This window comes from Panthera uncia, assembly GCF_023721935.1.
Source record: "Panthera uncia isolate 11264 chromosome A1 unlocalized genomic scaffold, Puncia_PCG_1.0 HiC_scaffold_17, whole genome shotgun sequence".
NCBI classification, from domain to species: Eukaryota; Metazoa; Chordata; class Mammalia; order Carnivora; family Felidae; genus Panthera; species Panthera uncia.
The window spans coordinates 8,922,616-8,950,072 of record NW_026057577.1 but is presented as its reverse complement, the minus strand read 5'-3'; the positions used below and the strand labels follow the sequence as shown (position 1 = coordinate 8,950,072).

The following is a 27,457-nucleotide window of genomic DNA, read 5'->3' as shown; positions in this document are numbered from 1 at the left end:
CAACTTAACAAAAAATGTATAATACCTGAACTCTGAAATTTACAAAACACTTGTGAAAAATTAAAGAATATCAAAAGAAATGCATATATATACCACACTTAATAGATTATAAAACTAAAAACTGTTATCAATTTTCTTCAAACTGATCTACAAATTCAATGCAATTCCACTCAATACCAAAATATGTTTCTGTAGAAATTAACAAGCATTTTCTAAAGCTTATATGAAAGACCATTAGAACATCCTGAATACCAAAACAATTTTTTTTATTATTTTTTGAATGTTTCTGTATTTTTGAAAGAGATGGAGACCAAGCAGAAGAGGGGCAGAGAGAGAGGGGAGGACAGAGGATCCGAAGCAGGCTCTGTGCTGACAGCAGAGAGCCTCATGTGGGGCTCAAATTCACAAACCATGAGATCATGATCTGAACCAAAGTCGGACACTTAACCCACTCAGCCACCCAGGCCCCCCAAAACAATTTTTAAAAAGAACAAAAGAGTTGGAGAAAAAAATTAACTGGTTTCAACTTAGTATAAAGCTACTATAATCAAACTACCGTAGCAAAGGCAAAAACAGAGTAGTATACAGATCAATGAAACAGGATACAGTCCAATAAATTGACCACATATTTACAGTCAATTGACTTTTGACAAAGATGTCAAGATAATTTCAATGGGAAAGGGAGAATCTTTCCAACAAATGGTGCTAGAACAATTGTATAGGCAAATGCCAAATTATGATCCTTGATCCACCCATACTATAAACAAAACTTAACTCAAAACAGATCATATGCCTAAATATAAGAGCTCTCACTGTCACACTTCTAGGAGAAATACTTTGTAATCCTGAGTTAAACAAAGACGTCTTAGAACACAAAAAAATATGAACCATAATAGAAAAATAGATGACACCAAAATAGAAAAAAATAAATATGGTAGACTTTATCAAAATTAAACACTTGCTCTTCAAAAGACACTGTTAAGAAAATGAATATGCAGGCACAGCCTATTAGAAAAAGTTGCAAAACATATATAATTAAGACTTGTATCTAGAAATATATTTTTAAATCTTACTACTAAATTAAAAAGACAACCCATAAACAACCAAAAAGTTGAACAATTTGAACAGCTACTCCACACCAAAGAAAATTCAAGAATGGTAAATAAGCACATAAAAAGATGCTCACCATCATTAGTCATCAGGGAAGTACAAATTAAAAACAAAATGGGAGATCACTATATACCCACTAGAATGGCCAATAGTAAAGAGATCACTATTGTCAAGAATATGGAGTAAATGGGACTCTCAATAGATGATGGAAGGCAATAAAAAAAGTACAGCCATTTTGGAAAATGGTGGGGATAGCTTCTTGTAAAGGTAAACGTACACTTAACCATACAACCCAACAATCCTATTCCTGGGTATTTACCCAAGAATAGAAACCATACGTACACACAACGACTTGCCCTCAAATATTATAGCAGCTTTATTCACAACAGCCCAAAAGTGGAAACAATCCAAATGTCCATCAACGGGTGAATGGATAAACATTCTATGAGTATGAGCCAAAGAGTGGAATACGATTCAGCAATAAGAAGTAATAAACTAATAATACACTGAATAATTTGGATGAATTTCAAAAGTGAAATAAGCCAGTCACAAAAAATTACATGCATAGGATTCCATTTACAGCAAATTCCAGAAAAGGCAAAACTCTAGGGACAGAGAGCAGTTCAGTTCAGTGGTTGTCATGATCCAAGGGTGATGGGAATGTTCTGTACCTGGCTGTGATACAGTTACATAATTATATACATTTGTCAAAATTCACTGAATTGTACAGTTTAAAGTGGTGAATTTTACTGTGCGTATCTAAATAAAGGTATTTTAAAATAAAAACCTCAAAACCTAAGAATGCAAATCCACAAAAAAACATTTTATTTTCCTCTTATTTAACAAGAGTGTTTCAGCAGATATTTTCCTCGCCAGAACACAACATATAGCTAAATAACCCTAATGAAATACTTACTCAGTACCAACAACAGGAGAAATAAAAGTAACATATTCTAAACATTTGAAATCATTTGTATTACAAATTTTTTAAAAGATACATAGTTCTCAATTCCCTACCAACATCTATCTTCCTAACCCCACCCTGTCTTGTATTTTTTTAATATAACCACTGAATTGGAAAAATCAATAAATAACTGAAAAAAAAAAACTAATTTGAGACCATCTTTTTAACAAAAGGGTTCTAATGATACAGAAAGGAAATAACAGATGGCTGAGTTATGGCATATAACTCGGTAAATGATCAGTTAGTTTTAAAACATCCCAAGATGGTAACAACGAGAAATGTTTGGCAAGCAAGGAAGACTAAAAAATTTACTCAAGTGTTTCAAGTTTACCAGATTCAATTTATATCAAGAACAAAGACCATGATGAGTAACTGAAAAGTAGAACTGTTCTATAATTTTGCTTAAATCTGCAACATTAGATGTGCTAGGGATCAACTTGTGGATACCCTACCTTTCCTGAGGGTGGAGGAGAAGGGCTGGCACAAGGACTCGGGTAACTACTGCTGTCTGTAGATTTCACAGAAGATTGATCTGATCGGTCATCAGTGCTTCGTTTAGGATGTAAAATTCCTCTATCTTTGTACTTCTGAGGTGGGTGTAGTGCTGGAGATGGAGATTTCATCAATACTCTTGAGTGAGAAGGAGGAAGCAAAGATCAGTTACATACAAGCTCGTGATTGAAAGCAGATGCCATTTCAAACCAAAGTTTCAGGGGCGTTATGATTTATGGAGTAGTATTTAAAAAGGGAATTTCATTCTTCTCTTACATTTTTTTTTAATTTTTATTTTTGAGAGACAGAAAGACAGCACAAGTGGGGTAGGGGCAGAGAGAGACACACACACAGAATCCAAAGCAGGTTCCAGGCTCAGAGCTGTCAGCACAGAGCCTGACACGGGGCACGAACTCGCAAACCATAAGATCATGACCTGAGCCGAAGTCAGACACTTAACTGATTGAGCCACCCAGGTGCCCCCTCATACATTTAGAAGTTTAATACCATCAGGGACATTAAGGGACACTTACAAAAAGAGGTAAAAATATATTTATTAGCGATCTACAAAAGTCCTTAACTTAATGTTAACAAATACTCAAAGTAGGATTTCCCTTACAAAATTCCTAGCCTCTTGTATGATGGTTTAGGAAAAGAGGTCTTTAACATTCCTGGCAGTCAGGAATTTTATAATTTTTCTAAAAGTATATGTCTTTGTGGAATAACCAGACATAAAAAAGAAAAGATATTATTGAGTATGTCCTAAAGTCATTCACTAGTAAAGTTCATAGCACCACCTATAAATTATACTTGTCAAAATACTGGATTTAATCAAGCCGTGAGAGCTAACTGCCAGTTTACACAAAATATATATGGTATGGCAACAAATAATGCCAAGAAGAAACAGACAAATCCAGAATGTGGTACACCTCACAGTATCACCACCCCACTTTCTTCAAAAGAGTCAAGAGGACCTGCTCTGGATCACGAGAGACTCAAGACACATGACGCCCTGAGAAATGCATGAGCCATTTTACTGGGACTGATCATTGGAATTCGATTATGTAGGAAAAATTCCTCTATTTTTAAGAGATGCATATTTAAATATGGAAGGGTAAGATGACATGATATGTGGGATTTATTTTAAAATATCTAAACCAGAAGCATTTGGGTGGCTCAGTCAGTGACTTTGGCTCAGGTCATGATCTCACAGCTCGTGAGTTCGAGCCCCACCTTGGGCTCTGTGCTGACAGCTCAGAGCCTGGAGCCTACTTCGGATTCTGTGTCTCCGTCTCTCTCTGCCCCTCCCCTGCTCCTGCTCTGGCTCTCTCTCTCAAAATAAAAATTAAAAAATTTACAAAACTTTTTTAAAAAAATAAATAAAATATATAAACAGACAAAGCAGGAGAGAACAAAGAAAATTTGGTTAGATACGGATATGGAGTTCATTACGGTATATCATTTAGTTTGCTGTGTTAAATAATATTTATAATAAGCGTTTAAAACAAAAAACGATGTGTTCAATAATTCATAAGCTTCCAGAGAGTCTTGTAATTAATAATTACTCTTCCTTCAAGACAAGTTAAAATAGCTTATCCCCACAATTTGCCCCTGCTTCAATCAGTATCTTTAATCCAGGATTATTTCTTTCACAAATGAAATAAAATAGCTAAAGCCTAAAGGTATTAACAAAAGAATATATAAAGAATGCACATCTGAATCATCAACAACTTAAGAAGCATAAAAAACAACCTTTCAGGGGTTTTTTCCTTCATGAATTGATGTCCAATGCATTATCTAAATTCAACCCCTAAAATCCCATCGTTCCTACCCTAGAACCTCAGAGACCTGAAAATTAGGCAAAAGAACTTAATGACAGTAAAACCGGGACTCAAACTCACAAACCATTAAGATCATGACCTGAGCCGGAACTGAGTTGGATGCTTAACCAAATGAGCAACTGAGGCACCCTAAAATGTTTTTATTTGAAGAAATTATGAGGGCGCCTGGGTGGCTCAGTTGGTTGAGAGTCCGATTCTTGGTTTTGACTCAGGTCATGATCTCACAGTTTGTGGGTTCAAGCCCCACATCGGGCTCACGCTGTCAGAAAGAAGCCTGCTTGGGATTCTTTCTCCCTCTCTTTCTCCCCCTCCCCTACTCGTGCTCTCTCTTTCTCAAAACAAATAAACTTAAAAAAAGTTTTTAATTAAAAAAAAATTATGTGGGGCACCTGGGTGGCTCAGTCGGTTAAGCGGCCGACTTCGGCTCAGGTCATGATCTCGCGGACCGTGAGTTCGAGCCCCGCGTCGGGCTCTGTGCTGACAGCTCAGAGTCTGGAGCCTGTTTCAGATTCTGTGTCTCCCTCTCTCTGACCCTCCCCCGTTCATGCTTTGTCTCTCTCGGTCTCAAAAATAAATAAACGTTAAAAAAAAAAAATTTTTTTTTAATTATGTACCATATATCTTGCCAATGTACAGTGAAAACATGAACTACAGATACTTTTTCTCTAAGAAGTAATCTCACAGACTGTAATTTCTCCTTTCAAGTATAAATTTTCCTAAGAGTCCTCATTCTTTTCCCCACCAAATATATCAACTTCAAGGCATTATCTATCAATAACACCAAAAGCCTGAAAGTAGATGAAGTTCTGTATCTCCCCGTTCAACAGGTAAGAATGAAGAGTGCCAAACTACAACTTGTAAGGAAATGAAAATGGTATCACAGGTGAAAAACTGAATTTATAAGACAAACAATATTTGAATTGTAACTAATATTACACTTTATAATTTTAATTGTATTAAATCTCTTTTACTAAATAAGCATGTATTACTTTTATTGAGAAACAAGTAGCCTTTCTCCTAAAAATGTGTGTGCATGTGTGTATGTATGAATATATAGGCACACACGTATATACATCTGTATGTATACACACAGACCCATACATACACAACACACAGAGTCTCTACGAACCTAACATATTTTTATAGATGGGCCTAGGAATAACACTACCACCTAGCAATGTCTATGGAAATCTATTCCCATATTCTAAACCATTTTTCGAGTAAGCTTTTAGATCGATATTTCCAAAAAGTGGGCAGTGTCTAAGAAGAAAATGTGCTTTTCACTCTTCTATCGCTCAGGAGGGCCTACATCAGAGAGAAACATTCAGGAACGCACATGATGAAAAGGTTTTCTTGGCAAACGACTGAATTATTCCCCAAATGCAGTATGTGAAGAACTTGGGAACCAGTACGAATTACTTCTCTGTAATTCAAGTCTGACCTAATGAAGCCTTATGCTTCATTCAAATGTGCAAATCTGACCAAAAGAAAGTACTAACAGCCCCATTCGATCCTTACAAAACAGTAAACATCATGTATCTTTTATGTTTCCACTGTTCTATTTTTCTTTTTAACAATGAAATATTCTTACTACACAGACTTTCTACCAGTACTGCCGAAATTAGCATCACAGGCAAGAATGTCGTGTTCATTATCAATTCTAACAGGGTAAAAAAAATTTTAAACTGATATAAAGAAATTCTGATTCTTATAAAATATAAATTTGATTCTAACAAATGGGTTTTTTTTTACACAACAAATATTTCTGAATCATGGCCAATGATTCATTATTACCACTATTATATCATCATAATATGTTTTTTGATAAATAATTCAATATAAGAACTCTCTTATTAATAATAATCATATAGTAAATAAAAATACCATGTATAATTGCTAAATGTTAGAAAGAAAAGAAGAACCTGGCTAAACTGTAATAGATTTTGCCACTAGAGTAAATTTGTTTACTTCTGTATCATATGTCTCTGCTGGATAAAATAAAAACTCTTTGAAGGAAGAGCTCTTGTCTGTTTGGTACACTGCTATCTCTCTTACACCAAGAACAACACACATTCAATGTGTCACTGAGAAAGTGAATGAATAATTGATCTTCTGTAGGAATACTAGTCAGCACTACTGATACCCAGGTAAGACTTGTGAAGAGGCTGTTCTTTTAAATGGCCATAACCCATACTTCTTGCTATAAGACATATGCGAAAGATGTTGCTTGCCATGTATCAACTAAAATACAGAATTTTAATATACTGCTATCTTTTTAACAGACCCTAAATCTGTGAAGTCTTGAAATTAAACATTTTTAGTCTTTCCCAATAAAAAATTTCCTTATTAAATGACTCACAGATACCAGTAGCTTAAAATCCCTCATATTATCTTAGTACTTACAAGAACTATGTTTTAAAAGTAAAACACTCTTTGCATTTTATTGTAACCTTTTACGTACACTCTAGGCAATTTTTAAATATTATTAAAACATATGATTCTATGAGAAATAACTCATTTTCCTGAAGAAAATGTCCCCGTTTTGATAAAATGTTATAAATGTACCTTTCTGCAGTAGCAGACTCATCAGAAAATTCAGTATCTGCGGAAGTTTTCCTGCTATTATTGGACCTCCAAGATGATGCCAAAGGAAGTTCTTCTGAAGACATAGGCCTTGGCCTCTGGCCTATCCCAGACGGCTGCTGTAAACCTGCACACTGTTCCTCAGTGCTTAAAACAGCTATAATTGCTCTTATGGTAGCTTCATCAACTTGAGACCAAGGTTTGGATGGAGCTCTCATTCGGCGTAAAAATAAGCTGTGCCACTTCTGTCTGAGCTGCAGCAATAAACTGGCTGCCTGTAATGAAAGTTCAAACAGGTACAAGCAAAATGTATACCCCACTTGCGAGACACCCATTTACTAGTTAAAGTCTGCAACTGTTTCCAAAGAACACTCTGCAACTTGTAAGGAGTTAATGTATTCTAAGGTATTACATTTTATGTAATTTACTATTAATTTCATTCTTTCTGTTGCCCGAATGAGATAAAAATTCTTATTTACCATATTGGAGGCACTAGAGACACAAAATCAAATGAAACAGTCCGATGGAAGAGACAGTAAACAATGTGTGGCAGAGTGTGATTAAAACTGGAAATGGTAACAGCATAGTAAATGAAGAAAAATACATTTAGTTCCATTCGTGCTTTAGTGCCTACAGAACATCCAAATGATGATGCCCAGAAGGCAGCTAGATTCACAGAAAGGTTCACAGAAAGGCCTAAGCTAAAAATATAGACAGACTTGGGAGTCATCAGTGCTTAAGTGGTTACTGAATCTACACAGAGAGGTAAGGTCCCTGGAGATTGCACAGAGACATGAAAAGAGCAGAGAAAGGCCCGGAGTAGTGGAGAACATCTAACATTTAAGGCACAGACACATAGAGAAGAGTCAGTGAAAGAACCTAAGAAGGAATGACCTTTGAAGAAAGAAGAAGAATCAGGAAAGATTCATGTCACGGTTAACTTGTGGCAAAGAAGTTGGGACAGGGGTGAGGAGGAAAAATGGGGAAGGGCAGAATTATGAAAGGAAGGGTATGGACAATAAATAGTGCCCAACAGGAGAGAAAGAATGAATTCAAGGACGGCAGGCTGGCTTGGACAATGTGGGGCACATGCTGACCTTGGCAAGTACAGTTTCAGTGAAGGGAATGGCTGGTGAAAAGGGAAGTGAGACAACTGTCGGCTGAAGTGATGAATGAACAGACAGTAAAAAAGTTAAACCTAGCCAGCTGTCAATTACTGACAGCTCAGCCGACCACATCCCCCCAAAAAAGGATATAGAATGATCTTTTAATACTAACAGTTGACAATTAGAAGTGGTTCAATGATGTTAACAATCACACTGCTTCAACTTTTTCTTTGTTGTAGTTTTCAAATTGTCTATTTTTAGCTATTTAACAGATTTTAAAAGCAAAATAATCATGCTGTATCTAGTCTCAGAGTTCAAGTCTAAATGTTTATGTGAAAAATTATTGCAGCAAACTTTCAACATGGCAAAGCAACTTTAAACTCTAATTTAGCCAAATGAAATATAATCTGAAATTATATTACAACATTTCCCTTGTCTTTAAACTGTTTGGTGTAACAGAATATTGATTTAGTGGATTTCACCACTTAATGCACATTCTCCTCCTTTTCTTCCCCCAGTAATATTATTGACCAAAAATGTGCATTTCTGGGGCACCTGGGTGGCTCAGTTGGTTAAGCATCGGACTTCAGCTCAGGTCATGATCTCACAGTTTGTGAGTTTGAGCCCCGTGTCGGGCTCTGTGCTGACAGCTCAGAGCCTGGAGCCTGCTTCAGATTCTGCCACATCAAGGCTTTTCAAATCCTCTATTAAAATAAACCCCATGGGGTATGTCAGAGAATGCATGAGGGCCCTGTGAAAACTGAAAAACAAACTATATTCTCAAGTACTAAGGGCTCAATAGTAAAGATATAATTTTCATCATGTTGTATGTCAGTTCGTACTACCAGAATGAAAGAAACTTACCACACTACTGAAAAGCAACTTACCTCAGGCTCTAGTTTGAAATTGAGCCACTCATCAAGTTTCAAAGCTGCCAAATTAGCAGTGGTTCTGTCCTCCATTTCACTATCACTACTGTCATTAGGAACACCATCCGCTGTTCAAACACATATTGAAAGGCAAAAATTTCACTCTTACCACCATATAGCAAAAGAAGTAAGTAAACACAGATAATGTGTATTTACACAAATGCTCCATACTAAGAGTTTGGGTGTGGAGCTCTTCAAAGCCAGCAGTTCACAAATTAAGTCTCAATACTTACAAAGCGGGGGGCGGGAAGCAAGACATAATCTCTATAATCTCTAATCAAAATGCAACAAAATAAAAAAGACTATAACTTAAAAATCAAAACAAAGAGCACCTGGGTGGCTCAGTCTGTTAAGCATCCAACTCGTGATTTCAGCTCAGGTCATGATTTCATGGTTCATGAGTTCGAGTTCTGCACTGACAGTGCAGAGCCTGTTTAGGATTCTCTCTCTAACTCTACCTCTCTCTCTCTCTCTCTCTCTCTCTCTCTCTCTCCCCCTCCCTCCCTCCTTCTCAAAATAAATAAATAAACTTTAAAAAAAAAACAAAACAAAATCTTTAAATAATAACTGAATAAAGATGAAAACTAAGAATATAATTTAAAAAGGGAAGAAAACAAGAAATGCTCATGTAAATTCATAGGTTTCAATTTAAAAGAAGAAAAGGAGAAACCACACCCATAAATACATCTTAGAAAAACAGTATAAACCCCAAAGGAAAAAAAAATGAAGAAAACAGTGAGGGAAAAAAACTGATATATTAGATAAAACAAAATGGCAGTAGTCAAAACTATAATCCAGTTCCTTGAAAAGATGAGGCACCCCTCTGGTAAGTTTAATAAAGGGAGAAGGAAGCTCAAATCCATATACAAAATCAGAGCTGAGAATAAGATTATAAAAATTAATACAAACTGTTTTAATCTAAGAAGATCCAGTATCCATAAAAAATAATAAATTTGAAACATTCAAAGAAATCTATTCTTTTGTACGAAACAAACTGAAAACAAAAAGAAATTACCAAAACAAAGAACAAGAGGTAGGAAAGCCCAGACTATTTCAGGAAGAAACCAAAGGTGTCCTGAAAGAACACCAAACACAGAAATCCAGTTCATCAAGTCTCTCAAACTTTGAAGAAAACAAACAATGGCCAATTCCTTGCATGAGACAAGTCTGAACTAATCCTAAAACCTGATATAAATAAATAAACAAACAAACATTTCTGAATATTCCCAACACACATACCTCACTAATGAGCAATTTTAAATAAAACGCTAGCAAAATATGAGCAATGCAGTAAGTCCTCCTTAGTCCAAGGAAGGTTTATTCTTATGATAAATATGATAGTCCCATAAGAAAATATATACAGTACAACAGCAGGCTAAATAAATTTTGATATGAACAAATGCCCACAAGCTATTTAATAAATTTCAAAATGTGTTTTAAAACTTCAAAAAAAGAGGGGTGCCTGGGTGGCTCAGTTGGCTAAGCGTCCGACTTCAGCTCAGGTCACGATCTCGCGGTCCGTGAGTTTGAGCCCCGCGTCGGGCTCTGTGCTGACCGCTCAGAGCCTGGAGCCTGTTTCGGATTCTGTGTCTCCCTCTTTTTCTGACCCTCCCCTGCTCATGCTCTGTCTCTCTCTGTCTCAAAAATAAATAAAGGTTAAAAAAAAATTTTTTTTTAAATAAAAAAAATTTAAAAAAATAAAACTTCAAAAAAAGAACAATTCTGGAGCAACTGGATGGCTCAGTCAGTGAAGCATCCGACTCTTGATTTTGGCTCAGGTCATCACCTCTCAGTTCATGAGATCAACCCCGTGTCAGGCTCTGCACTGAGAGGACAGAGCCTGCTTGGGATTCTCTCTCTCCCTATCCTTTCCCTCTCTCTCCCCTCCCCTACTCACATGCGCTCCCTCTCAAAATACGTAAGTATTTTTAAAAATCTAAATTTCAAAAGAATTCTTTTTTATTTATTTATTTTTATTTGAGAGAGAGAGAAAGAGAGAGAGGGAGAGCATGCGCAAGTTGGGGAGAGGGTCAGAGGAAGAGAGAGAGAATCTTAAGCAGACTCCATGCTCAACACAGAGCCTGACACGGGGCTCGATCCCATAACCCTGAGATCCTGACCTGAGCCGAAACCAAGAGTCAGACACTCAACCAACTGAGCCACCCAGGTGCCCTTTCTACCTTATTTTAATACAAGTACTTTCATTAAAACAAAAATTACTGTCATCATCAATATCACTTTAGAATTTAAACCTTTAAAATGCAACAAGAAAAAGCAGGCCATTAACATGGTTTTCCCAAGTCATGAAAAAGAAATAAAAGGAATAAATTTTTATAACAAATTAAAAATTACCACTTAAAGGTACTCTAAGTTAATAGAAAGTCAAAAGGATTAGTAAGAGCATAGTAAAGCAAGAGCAAATACAATATACTCTCCTGGGGGCACCTGTGTGACTCAGTCAGTTAAGTGTCCAACTTCGGCTCAGGTCATGATCTCACAGTTCAAGCCCCATGTTGGGGCTCTGCACTGACAGCCCAGAGCCTGAAGCCTGCTTCAAATTCTGTGTCTCCCTCTCTCTGCCCCTCCCCCTCTCTCACTCTGTCTCTCAAAAATAAATAAACATTAAAAAATAAATTTTAAATATACTTCCCTGTTACATAGTATTCCTTACTAGAAGATCAGCAGGAAAATGACACAAAGAGTAACTCAAGAACAACAACAAAATCTTAAGAATCATCGTAAGAATATATCCAACCTTTGTAAAACTTACCAAAGAAAAGATATTGCTAAATTTAATAAAAGGTGAATAGAAGAATATACTATATTCCTAGAAGTAAACTCTTAATTAAAATCACAAAAGAACTATTGGTTACAGAAAAGATTACAAGAAGATGACTACTGAATATTCATTATTAAAAATAGGAAACATTATAAAAAATAGCTTATAACAGAAAGGCAGAGTTACAGGGAGATCCTTTGCTACCAGACATAAGAACTTACTGAAAAACAAAATTACTAAACAAAATGGCACAACATAAAGGCAAAAATTTAAAGGAACAAAATATATAGAAAGTTTAAAAATGCCAATGTAAGATGTAATAATGACAAAGATGCCAGGGGCACTTGGCTGTCTCACTTAAAAGATAGGTAACTCTTGGTCTCAGGGTTATGAGTTCAAGCCCCACACTGGATGTAGTGATTACTTAAATAAATATTAAAAAAAAAATAAAGATGGCAAATATAATATACAACAATATGCAAGCTTTCAAAAAGAAGATAAAGATTATTTAATAAATGGTACATATGAAGGGAAAGCTGAAAAATATAATAACTGAAATGAAAAATAAATTAAAGGGAATCAACATCAAGTTAGATGATGCAGAACGGGTCAGCGATCTGGAAGGCAGGGTAGTAGAAATCACCCAAGCTGAACAGCAAAAACTGAAAAGAATTTCTAAAAATTAGGATAGATTAAAGGGACCTCAAGGAGAGTGTCAAGCATACTAACATTTGCATTATATGAGTCTCAGAAAAGACAGCGGGGAAGTGCAGAAACTTTATTTGAAGAAACAACAGATGAAAACTTCCCTAAACTGGAGAAGGAAACAACATTCAGGTCCAGGAAGCACAAAGAGCTCCAAACAAGATAAACCCAAAGAGGTCCACCAAACATATAATTAAAAGCCCAAAAAGTACAGATAAAGAGAAAAGAATACCTTAAAGGCAGCAAGAGAAAAAAAAAAAAAAATGAGTTACACACAATGGAAACTCCATAAGGTTATCCAGCTGATTTTTCAGCAGAAACTTTGGAGACCAGAGGAATGGGCATGATATAGACAAAGTACTGAAAAGAAGAAACTTACAACCAAGAATACTCTACCCAGCAAAATTATCTTTCAGAACTGAAGGAAAGACAAAGTTGCCCAGACAAACAAAAGCTTAAGGAGTTAATGACCACTAAACTGGCCTTACAAGAAATGTTATAGGGATTTATTTAAGCAGAAAAGGAAAGGCTGTGATTAAAAGTAAAAGAATTATGAAAGAAAACAATCTCACTGCTGAAAGCAAAAATACAGTAAAGGTAGTAGGTCAACAACTTATAAAGCTAGTATGAAGGTTAAAGAGAAGAATAGTAAAACCTACCTACCCTAATTACTTAGAAGATGTACAAAATAAAAAGATATAAAATACAGTGTCAAAAAATAAAATGTAAGGTGAGGGAATAAAAATATATTGCTTTTAGAATGTGTTCAAACTTAACCACCAATTTAAAATGCACTGCTGTATACACAGGTTGTTATAGATGAACCTCATGGTAGCCACAACAAAAAACCTATAATAGATACATAAAAAATAAACAGAACAGAATCCAAATATAACACTAAAGAAAGTCATCAAATCACAAGGGAAGGGAATAAAAGATGAAAGGAACAGAGAAGAACTACAAAAACAACCAGAAAATGATTAACAACTAACATATCTATCGATAATTACTTTAAATGTAAAAGGACTAAATGCTCCAAAGACAGAGGGTGGCCGAATGGATAAAAAACAAGATCCATCAAATATGCTGCCTGTAAGTGACTCACTTCAGACCTAAAGAAAGAGAAGGCCTCAAAGTGAAGGGATGGAAAAAGATATTCCATGCAAATAGAAACTGAAAAGAAAGCTAAAATACCAATAATCGTATCAGGCAAAACAGACTTCAAGACAAAGATTTGAAGAAGAGACAAAGAAGAGCCTTATAAAGGGGTTAATCAAGTAAGAGAATATAACAATTGTAAATATCTAAGCAACCAACACAAAAGCATCGAAACACAGAAAGCAAGTATTACAAGATGTAAAAGGAGAAATTAACAGTCACACACGATAATGGTAGCGGAACACAGCATCCACTTCCAGCAATAGCAAATCATCCAGGCAGAAAACCAATAAGGAAACACTGGTCTCAACACATTAGACTAGGTGGACTTAACAGATATATTCAGAATATTCCATCCAAACACAGCAGAACACACATTCTTTTCAAGTGTACATGAAACATTTTCCAGGATAGGTCGCATGTTAGGCCACAAACCAAGTTTCAATATTTTTAGGAAGACTTATATCATATCAAACATCCTTTCTGACCACAATGGTACAAAACTAGAAATCAATTACAAGAATAAACTGGAAAAAACACAAACACGTAAAGCCAAAGCAAAAGGCTACCAAACAAACAATGGGCCAATGAAGAAATCAAAAAAGAAAGGAAAAAAAATACCTGAAGACAAATGAAAACAGAAACACAATGCTCTAAAATCTACAGGATGCAGCAAAAGCAGTTCGAAGAGGCAAGTTTACGGAAATATAGGCGCCTAAGTCAAGAAGCAGCAAACATCTCAATCTAACCTTGTACCTAAAGGAACTAGAAAAAGAACGAAGCCCAAAGTTAGTGGAAGGAAAGAAATGATGCAGATCAGAGCAAAAATAAATGAAATAAGAGACTAAAACACAATAGAAAAGATCACTGAAACTAAGAGCTAGTTCTTTCATGAATTGTTTTTAATGTTTTTTTTTTAATGTTTATTTTTGAGAGAGAGAGACAGAGACAGTGTGAGTAGGGTAGGGGCAGAGAGAGAGGGAGACGCAGAATCTGAAGCAGTCTCCAGGCTCTGAGCTGTCAGCACAGAGCCTGATGCAGGGTTCGAACTCACGGACCGCAAGACGTCAGCTGAAGTCGTATGCTTAACCACCTGCACCATCCAGGCGCCCCTATGTTTATTTATTTTTGAGAGAGAGAGAGTGAGAGAGCGCAAGTAGGGGAAGGGCAGAGAGAGGAGGACAGAAGATCTGAAGGGGGCTCTGCACTGACAGGCTGAGAGCAGCGAGCCTGATGTGGGGCTCGAACTCACAAATCACGAGATCATGACCTGAGCCAAAGTAAGATGCTTAACCAACTGAGCCACCCAGAGGCCCCCTGCTCCCGCCAGAACATTTTAAACGCATTACGCCACTTTTAAGTGATAGTATATTTTGCAGCCATTAATATAAAAGATTTTTTAAAACTTATATTCTGCATAATGAAAATAACAATGTAAAATAGCTGAAGAAATATGTAAAAATATTAAACATAATTTTAAAATAATATTCAAAAGTGTTTGCATAAGGGAAATGAGATCATGGGTCACTATTAATATTATTTCCTTAAACAATTACCTTTATTTATGTTAAACTGTTATTTAACTTCAAGTGGGAGAGAAAAGTAAACCTATCAAGATTAATCAAAAATGCACAAATCAATACCAAGTTACCTTTAGAAAAATCAATTTTAAGAACTGAGGTATACTTCAGTAGTTTCTAATTAGTCTTACCATATCAAAAGGGAGCTACTACTACATAAATTTTGGTAATTTCAAAATTTATTTGGTCCAGTGAAAAAAATTTCATTGCAGATAGATTTTCATTTCCTTCATAATCCATTTACCTCGAAATGATGAAGGTTCTTGAAGAGCGTTACTTGCCAATCTAGCTGGTCCACAGAATACCAATATAGTGACGGGTGTCACTGCTGAACAACATCGAATATTAGCTATTCTATGGGCCCTGGTCATTTCATCATAAATAAGCCAATCTGTAGGTAGTGCTTGAATCGCTGCAGCCTGACCATTGGCTGGAGGAATCTATTAGAAAAATGGATTGAAGAATTGTTAACTGTATGTCACCTACTTTACCGGCAATACTTTTAAAATGTAAAAAGTCCCTCAATGAAACAGATGAGGTGTATTAATACTCAAGCAAAAACGAAAGCACGTCGTTGTTCATACAGCTAGTAGTCCTCATTAGCTAACACACTACCTCTTCCAACTCTAAGATTCCATCAAAAATTTGTTCCAATGTTGAATTAGACATAGGTAACTAATTTCTTAAAGCAGGCTGGTATTTGGAGCATTTCTGGTTGATCTTCAACTATGTAAATTAGATCAGTTTGACTTCAAGGCCTAAGACAGCATTAAAAATGTTTTACCTTTTTATACTGAGGCTGACTGAGAACTGAAGTGGGATGAAACCGAACTTTTTTCTCCTTTGGCCCTGTCAGTACTACATTCTCTCTGTCCACATGGACTACATTAGGATACATGCCTGCCACCAATGCAGCTTTAACGACAGCCCAGTTCTCGGAATTTGTGTTAACATCTCGAATGTCACCACCGCCTCGTGCTCTAACAAAACCTAGAAGGAGGAAAAAACCACACCAACTTTTTCTATTGTGCAAAATATACTTTTAAACGTATGCATTTTTTACAAAAATTGTATAGCCCATGTAAGTTTAAGGATATTCAAATTCCACAGCAATTAATAAAATCTCCTCTGGTAAGTTTAAGATACAGATTCAATGTTCTAATAAAGTTTAGGTTTGTTCACTGGGGATGTGGGACTCTTAAAAAAAATACACACTCTTGCTATAAAGTTCTTCATAAGCTGCGATCAGAAATGTACTAAAATTTAAAAAAAGAAATGCACTAAAGTCACAGCTGAAAATTTAAAAAAATACACACTCTTGCTTTTTATAAAGTTCTTCTTAAGTTGCTGTGAGAAATGTACTAAAATTTAAAAAAAGAAATGTACTAAAGTCACAGCTGAAAATTTTAAAAAAAATACACACTCTTGCTACAAAGTTCTTCATAAGCTTCTATGAGAAATGTACTAAAATTTAAAAAAAGAAATGTACTAAAGTCACAGCTGAAAATCTAAACCACTCTTCTAACTGGTATTAATAACACTGTGGTTATGACAGACAAATTCTGGAGTGAAGTAAATATATTCTTGCTTGAATTTCCAAAGCCCTTCACATTTCCCGATATCTACAACAACTCGAAATCCTTTGGCTTGCTCCTTATATTATTTTACACTTTAGCTAATCTATGAATCCAGGCTCTGGTAGTCTTTGGCTATTTTTTCAATGTACCATGCTACTCAAAAGGAAATTTAAAGATACAATTCTAAATTGACATAGCAATACTGGCATTCTCTTTAAAAAAAAAAAAAATTAAGTACCTTCAAGTGATTACTAGTTGTTTTATGTTCCACAAACATGAAGACCAGCATTCAGATCAACCTACTTACATTTTTTAACTTCTATTTCACAGAGCTAAATAATCATTTATTAATAGTGATAAAACAGAGCTACATTATCTACAATGATCTTTGCCAACAAATAGACTACAAATTGCTCACTGCCTACAGTATCAAAAGGTGTTCATAGATTTCTCAGCTACAGGCCTCCACAATATCATTTTTAAATCAACAAACTCTGAGATCACATAGGAGTCTACAACACAGTTCATAAATACAAGATCTACAACAATGTGAAAACATCATAAAAATAATGTAAAATGGCATCAGTTAACACTACAAATACTACGAGGTATAGGTAGGGTACTCTCAGTGGTCTAAATAGGTTCTCTGGGGAAAACATTACCTGATGCTCTAAGCTGACCAAGCAACTGAGTTCTCATACCAATGATTATTTCCATGGTAGCTTGCGAAAGAAAATTCTTTTCGCAAAAGGCTCGCTCCCACCCATCACTTCGTGCTTTCTGCCATGCCTACAAAAACATAATTATAGAACAAGACACATTTACCAAACTCCTTAGTTAGGCAGCAAAGTAACTGAAAACCACTACCTTAACCACTCAAGGTCAATTCTCCTTCTAATTATTTGATAAAATCTAGGACTTCATTAAAAAAAACAAAACTCAGGGCACCTGGGTGACTCAGGTCAGTTATGCGTCCGTCTTCAGTTCAGGTTGTGATTTCACAGTTCGTGGGTTCGAGCTCCACATCAGGCTCTGTGCTGATAGCTTGGAGCCTGAAGCCTGCTTCAGATTCTGTGTCTCCCTCTCTCTCTGCCTCTCCCTGCCTTGTGCTCTCTCTCTCTCTCTCTCAAAATTAAATAAACATTTATAAATAAACAAACAAAGCTCAAAGATACAGAGAACAGATTGGTAGTTGCCAGAGGTAAGGGAGGAGAGGAAGTGAAATGGATGAAAGGAGTCAAAAGATACAAACTTCCAGTTACAAAATAAATTAAGTCCTGGGAAGGTAACTGTAGTAAAGCATGGTAACTATAGTTAATAACACTGTATTGTATATCTGAAAGTTGATAAGAGAGATTTTTTTTTGTCCACTTTTTTTTACTGAGGTATCACTGACATTTAACATTATACTCATTTCAGGTATACAAAATAGTGATCCAATATCCATATATTAATGTGAAATTATCACCACACCACAATAAATCTAGTTAACATACCAGAGAGTATATCTTAAAAGTTATCATCACAAACAGAAAAAAATTTGTAACTATATGCAATGATAGATGTTAACTAGACTTACTGTGGAGATCATTTTGCAATGCATACAATTACAGTATCAATGTGTTTTACACCTAAAACTAATATGTCAATGACGTCTCAATTTTTTTTATTAAAATTTTAAAATTAGGGGGCGCCTGGGTGGCTCAGTCAGTTGAGCGACCGACTTCAGCTCAGGTCATCATCTCGCAGTTTGTGAGTTCGAGCCCCACATCAGGCTCTGTGCTGACAGCTCAGAGCCTGGAGCCTGCCTCAGATTCTATGTCTCCCCCTCTCCCTACCCCTCCCCTGCTCATGCTCTATGTCTCTCAGTCTCTCAATAATAAATAGACATTAAAAAATTAAAAAATAAAATTTTAAAATTAAATATAAAAAAATAAAATCTAAGACTTTATGATCAAATGAAATTTATCATTAATTTATACTCAAATGCTACGAAAGTCACTAAGTTTATAAAATCCCAATGAGAATTACGTATCCCTTAACTTAAATGACCAGCTGTGTAAACATGTTTAACTTTTCATATGTGTTTGCTAATTTTCTTCCACTGAAGTGTGGGAGGTTTTTAACTAAGCCATTATAAACACCACTTATATTTAAGGATTCTGCCACTCCAGTCCTCCAAAAATAAGCTCTATATCAACCTCTTAATCTATCTTTGAATGGGAAGTGGGATTTCTAGAAACCATCTATATGCAGTATAGGAAAACTTCTCTTTGAAAATGACTTTTCTTGCTTTGGAATACAACTGAAAGACCAAAGCAGTAATTTATCCTTTCTGCTCTTGAAGGAGCTGGGGGAAAAGCAAAGAATACATAGGAATTCTACTCCAAATCTGCCTCTAATTATTATCTACTCAACTAATCTACTGTAAGACGTGGTATCTAATAGACTCAATAGCATTGCATTATCCATTGTTCAATAATGCTCACAAAATAGCTTGCCAGTGTTTTCTTTAAACCGTATATAGTGAAAAAATCGTCTATGCCTGGAAAAGAGTCACTTCTGCATAAACAAAATGAAATTTTTTTTAATGTTTATTTTATTTTTGACAGAGAGAGAGAGACAGGGCACAGGCAGGGGAGGGGCAGACAGATAGGGAGACACAGGATCTGAAGCAGTCTCCAGGCTTTGAGCTGTCAGCACAGAGCCCGATGCAGGGCTCAAATTCACGAACAGTGAGATCAACCCTGAGCCGAAGCTGGCACTTAACCAAATGAGCCACCCAGGCGTCCCAACAAAATGAAATTTTTAAAAAATGTATAGTCATAGCCCACATTCAAGAGAATTTAAGGACGCCTTTTCAAGAAATAACATATTCTTCTCCACATATCTGAAATTCTAAATTACATATCATTTCCTTTCCTCAGAATCCTATTTTCCTTATTGTTTCTTTCTTATTTATCATGTTCATCAATTTCTCACTACTGTTATCTTAAAAAGTTTTAAATGATATTTAGATTTTATTTTATAAAATTAAGTTCTTAGCATCGTGTCTTGAGAACACAAGAAAAAGACATACTCTAAAAAAAAAAAATCAACACAGAGATACTAAATTCAAGATAAGTTTCTTCCTCGGTTTGTTCTACATACTTTGAATAATATACATTATCTCTTTTTTTTTTAAGTTTACTTATTTATTGTGAGAGAGGGGGAGAGGCAGAGAGAGAATCCCAAGCAGGCTCCACACAGTGTGGAGCCCAACGTAGGCTCAAACGCACGAATCATGAGATCATGACCTGAGCCAAAATCAAGAGTCAGACACTCAATCGACTAAGTCAACCAGGCACCCCATAATATACATTGCTTCTCAACTAAAATTTGAGAGCATTCCCTGTCCAAGATATGATTAAAAGGAACTTGGATATTAAAAAATACATATAAGTAAATAAATATATACATACACATATTCCTACAGGGAGAAAACTGAGAAAATAAAAGAAAAAAAGGTAGAGAAAAACAGTGATAATTTTAACACAAGGACAGCAGGAATGTATGTTTCTGAGCTATTTATAAAATGTGACTTTATAAGGAAACCAAATTAATGGAGTCCTAGCTCTTTTTTAATTTGTTACACTTGCCCCAGAAGTGTGTTCAACCAGCAACGTGTTCAGAAATGAAATGACAACAACGACCAGTACCTGGAATGCTCTGAGAAGTGCCATGTGGTCACTGAAAGTTCCTGCAGTGAAGCGTTTCCTACAGAGCATAGCTGCGCGCTTTTGAGAGGCCTGGGTTGGCAGTACAAAAGGGTCTCGATAGGCCAGGGTGCAGGCAATTGTAAGGATGGGGTCCAGACACTTTAACACGACAGCACACAGGACCATTTTTCCAAGATGTGGTTCTACGGGCAGGTCAGCCAAATGATACCCAAGCTCAGTGAGATCTTCCCACACGTCCATTGCATCTATTGTCTAAATAAAAGCACACAAAACAGAATCTGGCAGGACCAAAATGTTTCATGATGTTTAATCAAACCACATACTTAAAAATCATAAAGAAATAAAAATGTAAATTTTCTTTTGCCACATCTTATAGGAAACATCGTTTGCTTCAAATATTTTATATAAAAAAAGATCTACATCAACTGTTTTACTGTAATTACCATGAGAGTATTATTCAAAGTACATGCTTCTTTCAGATAATCTTTTTAAGTACAAAAATCAGACAAGATATATTCCCACTTTAAATTTCAAGTAAAATCAGTAAAGTGAAAACTATGAAGACACGAACCTTAAGCATGTGTACAGCATTTCTTACAATTAAAGCAGGTGGAGGTTCAGGAGCTTTCATTAGGAAATCGGCAATAGGACAATTAACTGGGGCTAATAGCTTAGTATGTAAACAAAGTTCCTGCAAATAAGAACAGCAAATAATGTTGAAATGCTGAAATTTATGGTGATTTTGTTTTTTAAAGAAATCATGGGAAACACAGTCCCCAAACCGACTAGTAGAGCCTCTGCTTAAAATGAACAGTAGAGGGAACCATGTCTTTCTATGAAAGACAGGCTCTAACCTTGCCCTAGGTGCTAGAACTTTAATATAATAAACACCCTCCATTACCTCCTATCAAGATTACCACTGCCCACACTGGCGATGTCTCCTCACACAGTTCTTATACATAACAGTAAGAGTTATTGTCCAAAAGTCTCTTTTTTTCCTTTACATTACATTCTAGAATCTTTTATCCGTTCAACAAAGTGTTTGCCAGGTGCTAGGGACTATGCAGCAAGTTGGGAGAAAAAGAAGATAGACAAGTGTCTGCCCTGGTGGATTTTTCATTGTGGCAAAAACAGAATAATGACACAATTAGCTACTTAGTTACAACTTTTATAAATGCTGTGAAGGATACAGAGAACTAAAGAGGTAAAGGAAAATATTTAATCAAGTTCAGGAAAGGGCAGGAGGAGGCCATGGGAAGTCAAAGACAACATCTCTGGGGAACCAGCACTCAAACTTGGATGTAACGACTGAGTAGGAGGTAATTATCAAAGAAACAAGAGGGAGGATTCTAGGGAGAGGGGAGCACACAGAGGAAGCCCCTAATACAGAAACAAGGTGTGCTTGAGAAATTCGAACTACTGGTATGAGCAGAGAGAGAAGGAAAGACAAGATGTCAAAATTAAAACTAGAGACACAGGAAGGGCAGATAACTTAGGCTCCTGTTAAGAGTTTTGTATTTTATCCTAAGACCATAAGGCATGGAAAAGTGGGAAGTCATCCAGGTACATGAATACCAAAAACATGATCCAGTATCTCTGGAAATGTTTAGAAACCAACATCCATCTCAGCACACCAGATAATCAAATTAATGTGCTTCCAGTAGTTTTCCCTAGAAACTACAATGTCTGGCTGTTCTGTGAAGTGAGAAGACCTAAAGCAAAACAATAAAGGCCAGGAAATCTCAGCACACTCCCTTCTAAACTACCATCATCATCTCAGCATCTTAAACTGAGATTGTGGCATTATCTTTTGGACCTTAAATAATTTGTTTTCTAATCCTCAGTGAGAATGTGAAAGGTGAACACAATGTGGTCGTTAGACTTCTAAAATGTCGCATATAAAAAAAAGCATATTTATAAACTGTACCATAATTTAAATGCATTCAAGTAACTCTTTAAAATTTTAGAGGTTTATGGATTTTCTAGTATAGGAAAAAAATGTTAGGTACATAACCACCCTACATAATATACATTTTATAAGTTTGTTTTATGAGTTGATTATTTAAAAGTCCAACTAGTATAAGTTAAAATGGTCCTTTCTCCTCTGTCACCCACAAAAATAGCCTCTAATTTAGAGTTTCGTAAATTCCTACCTGTAATGGCATTCTCAAAAGTTCTGGAGTCTGAAATTCCAACATATTCTGGAATCGGAGTCTGCTGAACAGCCGGAAACAAATTCCAGGTCTACATCTCCCTGCCCTTAAAAGTGAAAAAAAAAATTGAGATTCAAACAAGAAATGAAGACTATATCAAGGAAACTATACAAGCAGTGTGCTAAGGAGACAGAGCAATGGACCAGGGTCAGGACATCTGAGTGCAAATCCCTACTGTGATACTCCTCCCCTCTGAATCTTTCCAGAAGGCACTTTACCCATCTGGGATTCATTTATAAAAATTCATGAATGACACCTACCTGATAAGCCTTCTAAGGAAATGATTAAAAAAAAATTTTTTAGGTAAGATACATATGAGACTAAAAATAAAGAAAAAATACATGGTAATTTAAATTTCACCAGCTTTGTATATGTAAATGATGAATCACTGAATCCTACTGCTGAAACCAATATTGCACTGTATGTTAACTAACTAGAATTTAAATAAAAATTTGAAAAGAAAATAAATTTCATCAGCTTTACTGAACTGACACAAGCACTGTGCTCAGAGCTCAGTGCATATGCCACTGTTTAGAATTGCACAAAGCAGGCATTAAACAGCTCCCAGGGAGCGGCATCCCCACCACCCTCCCCGTCACCATAGACTTGTATCATTTTCTGGGAAGCAGCAGAAAAATATCTCAAAGAAAAGCAGTCTCTTTTCATTTCACCCACGGTCATCATGTCCGCTAATGGCAAGGCTGAGTATGCTAAATGAGAGAGATGAGAGAGATACAGAAATATCCCTACCTTGGCAAAGCTCACAATCCAGACCCCCAAACATAAGTAACACACTGTTGTAGTTACAAAGTTACAAAAAATTAGACTCTGGACCACTGCTTCCTTCATCAGTACTTTCCTATCAACCCATCTGCTTTCCCTCCTCTCCTGCCTCTTCTGAGATACCTCTGTCTTTTGCCAGTCCTTAAATGTTGATGTTCCTGTGAGGCTGGACCTCAGCCCTCTGCTCTCCTGCTCTACCCTCTCTCCCAAGGGGATCGTAATTATCCTCCTGACTTCAATTTCCATCCACTGAGATCTCTTCATCCTAACCCTACATTTACCCTTATGAAATCTTTTAGCCCCACTTAGGTTTTCCAGTCAAACTCAACACAACCAAAAGTTCACTCTTCTCCCCAACAGAACCACTATTCCCACTTTCCATGACGACGGCACCACCATCCACAAAATTTCTAAGACAGACACCTGTATGACATCCTTGACTCCACAGTATTCCTTACCCCTTAGTATCTCTTGAATGAATTATCTACTTTATTTCTCCACTATCACAATCCACACTACTGTCATATCTACCTTATTTTAAATGCAAATATTAATGAAAGAGCCTCCTACTGCGTCCTCCTACCATCAGTTTTGTCTGTACCAACTCATTCTTCAAAGAGCTAAAAGAATATGATCATTGAACCATCCTCTGGTTTATTAAGAAGAAAGAGAGAAAACACAAAAGGGTCCTTAAGGACCTGTCCGCAACTTACCTCTTTCTGCTCTTTTCACCATTCTCCTCTAAACTAAACTCCACCCAAACAACTTTCTTGCTCACGCTTTTCTTTAGGCCTTTGCATAAGCCTTGCCTCTGCTAGAAAAGCCTTCCCACAACATCTTTTTTTTTTTAACATTTATTTTTGAGAGACAGAGAGCCACAACACCTCTTTATTCATATTTATCTCAGATTCTACCTTAACTCCTCTAGAAGCATAATCCAGGTGTAGCACAAATCACATAGTATTATCATTGCTTACTTTACTGGATTCCAAGAAGAACTACACCATTCCCCCCACCTCAAATTCTACTCATCAGACTCTAGTTTATTGATCATTGTATCCCTAACACTTGCACAGTGAAGGCTGTAAAAAAAAAAAAAAATACCTGTTGAAAGAGATGACAAGAAAAATTTTTACAATTTCTGATTTTCATCCCTAATAATATACTATTAACAGCCTATAAACCTAGCTCAGTATATCAAGCCACACCTTGTCATAAGAAAACAAGTGATACAGTAATAGCAACAAGCCCTCAAGAACATCCTATGAAAGTATAAAGCACAGAAATAATGCATCCACCATCTTCAGCATATGAGGTACATCTTTTTTTTTTTTTTTTTTAACATTTATTTATTTTTGAGACACAGAGAGACAGAGCATGAACAGGGGAGGGTCAGAGAGATGGAGACACAGAATCTGAAACAGGCTCCAGGCTCCGAGCTGTCGGCACAGAGCCCGACGCGGAGCTCGAACTCACAGCCCTCACGGACTGCGAGATCATGACCTGAGCTGAAGTCGGCGGCTTAACCGACTGAGCCACCCAGGCGCCCCTGAGGTACATCTTTAAAGTCAGTATCTGATGTTGTTCTATCAGTTAAAATGAAAGAAAAAAATCAGTCAAATGATTATCGAAAAATACAATACTTTTTTAATCTTTTTTTAAAAAGAAAAAGTAACGCAAGCATAAGTAACCAAACTACAAAGCAATAAAATGAAAATTAAATCTCCTTCAAGAGCCCCACAAACCCACCTTCTCAGATCAACAATTGTTTTTTTAATGTTTCTCTCATACTTGACAATGCATTTGTGCCTAAATATATACTGGGGCCCCTGGGTTGCTCAGTCAGTTGAGCATCAGACTTCGGCTCAGATCATGATCTCACGGTTTGTGGGTTCGAGCCCCGTGTCAGGCTTTGTGCTGACAGCTCAGAGCCTGGAGCCTGCTTCGGATTCTGTGTCTCCCTTTCTCTTTGCTCCTCCCCCGCTCACACTCCATCTCTCTCACAAAAATAAACATTAAACTATATATACACATACATATATATATATATATATATATATATACACACATATACATATTTAGCACAAGCAAATACTATTGGATGCACGTTCTACACCTTACTTTTTTCAATTAATAATATATTCTGAAAACCCATTCCACTATAAAAATACATACATCTACATCTTTCCTTTTAACACTTACCTAGTATACCATTGTGTGACTACAGCATAATTTATCTAACTACAATACCTCACTACTAATGGACACTACAATGTTCTCAGGTTTTTTCACTATTACAAACAATGCTGCAGAAAACATTCTTAAACACATCCCTGCACACAGTGCACAAGTATACTCAGGACAAATTATGAGAAGGTGAATACAGTGGCAAAGGGCAGATTTGGATCAACAGTTTCAAACTGTCCTCTGAAGAAGTCACACCAATTTACACTCCCATCAGCAAACCATGAAAGCTTACTGGCCTATACTTTTGCCAACTCTGTTGTATGTACTGTTAAACATTTTCATCAATGTCAATCCGGTGATAAGCAAAAAATATTACCTCATTAATTTACATTTCTTTTGGCATATATGAGGTGATATATGTGAGGTTCATGTATTGGTCTTCGTGAATTGATTTGGAAGGGGTTTTTTTGCAAAATACAGAAATTAGTCCTCTGTCCTATGTAGCAAATATTGAAGAGATTTTCCATTTAATTTTGTCTATGTTTCTTACATCTTCTGAGTATAGATTATACTAGGCAAAAAAATTTAAAATAAGCTGAATTCAACCTTTGAAAAAAAGTATATTTTAAAATGGATTGCTTTACAAAAATATAAAAATGAAGATTAACATGAAAATCTTAACATTTTATAGAAAGAATATATATTAAATATGTAATACATACCAAAATGTTTCCATTTTACAGGCAATTGAGTGAATGAATGTACATTACCTGCCTTTTCGTTGTATGGCACTAGCTTTGGAAATCCACACCATTTTTAACATTGTAACAAAATTCAGTGCATCGAAGGATTTCTGTAATTAAATTTTCTTCATGTTAAAACTTTTATAAAAGGTGTTTAAGAAGAAACAGCAAGAAACATTATGAATATATTTTAACATGCCAAGTTTAATTTAAAGCCTCTTCGCCTGGGTGGCTCAGTCAGTTAAGCGTCCAACTTTAGCTCAGGTCATGATCTCGCAGTCTGTGAGTTCGAGCCCCGCCTCGGGGTCTGTGGCTGGCAGCTCAAAGCCTGGACCCTGCTTCAGATTCTGTGTCTCCCTCTCTCTTTCTGCCCCTCCCCTGCTGAGCGCGTGCTCGCTCTCCGTGTCTCTCGCTCTCAGAAATAAATAGGGGTGCCTGGGTGGCTCAGTCAGTTAAGCGACCCGACTTTGGCTCAGGTCATGATCTCACAGTTCATGGGTTCCAGCCCCGTGTCAGGCTCTGTGCTGACAGCTCAGAGCCTGGAGCCTATTTTGGATTCTGTGTCTCCCTCTCTCCCTGCCCCTTCCCTGCTTGTGCTCTGTCTCTCAAAAATAAACACTAAAAAACAAACAAACAAAAAAAAGAATTTTAAAAAGAACCATTATTCCCTCCATACATCCTCAAAGATTCTAACGCAAAAATTCACTATAGAGAAATACTTTAAAAGAGTGGATTCCTAACTACAATATATACTCAATCATTCAGTGACTTACACTTTCGCTTTCATAGGATAACTATATAGAGCAATTACAAATGCATTCTCATAATAGTTTAATTATAGGATCTTTAGAAAAAATAGTACCAATAGTTTTTAATAAAATGTCACATTTGTCAATTTTGTATGTAAACTAACTTCTGACACTATCATCATATTCTTTTTTTTCATCGTTTTTTTTTTTTTTTTTTTTTTTTTTTTTTTTTTTTTTTG

At 36.1% G+C, this 27,457-nt stretch overlaps 1 protein-coding gene across 5 annotated transcripts in view; it reads right to left on the bottom strand.

The window, feature by feature from the left end:
* The window catches only part of YTHDC2 (YTH N6-methyladenosine RNA binding protein C2), a 95,976-nt gene that overhangs the window by 33,644 nt on the left and 34,875 nt on the right, over positions 1-27,457 (bottom strand). For all 5 annotated transcript variants that reach the window (XR_007461636.1, XR_007461637.1, XR_007461638.1 and 2 more), the window contains 10 exons: positions 26,497-26,579; positions 22,697-22,802; positions 21,115-21,234; positions 20,523-20,795; positions 17,487-17,613; positions 16,032-16,237; positions 15,492-15,687; positions 8,984-9,093; positions 6,973-7,265; positions 2,527-2,704 (listed from right to left, as the gene is read on the bottom strand). Coding sequence is in view for 1 of the 5 variants with exons in the window: in XM_049649042.1 (XP_049504999.1) it covers positions 2,527-2,704; positions 6,973-7,265; positions 8,984-9,093; positions 15,492-15,687; positions 16,032-16,237; positions 17,487-17,613; positions 20,523-20,795; positions 21,115-21,234; positions 22,697-22,802; positions 26,497-26,579 (1,692 nt within the window). In the remaining 4 variants the exon portion in view is untranslated. The remainder of the gene's footprint in view (positions 1-2,526; positions 2,705-6,972; positions 7,266-8,983; positions 9,094-15,491; positions 15,688-16,031; positions 16,238-17,486; positions 17,614-20,522; positions 20,796-21,114; positions 21,235-22,696; positions 22,803-26,496; positions 26,580-27,457) is intronic.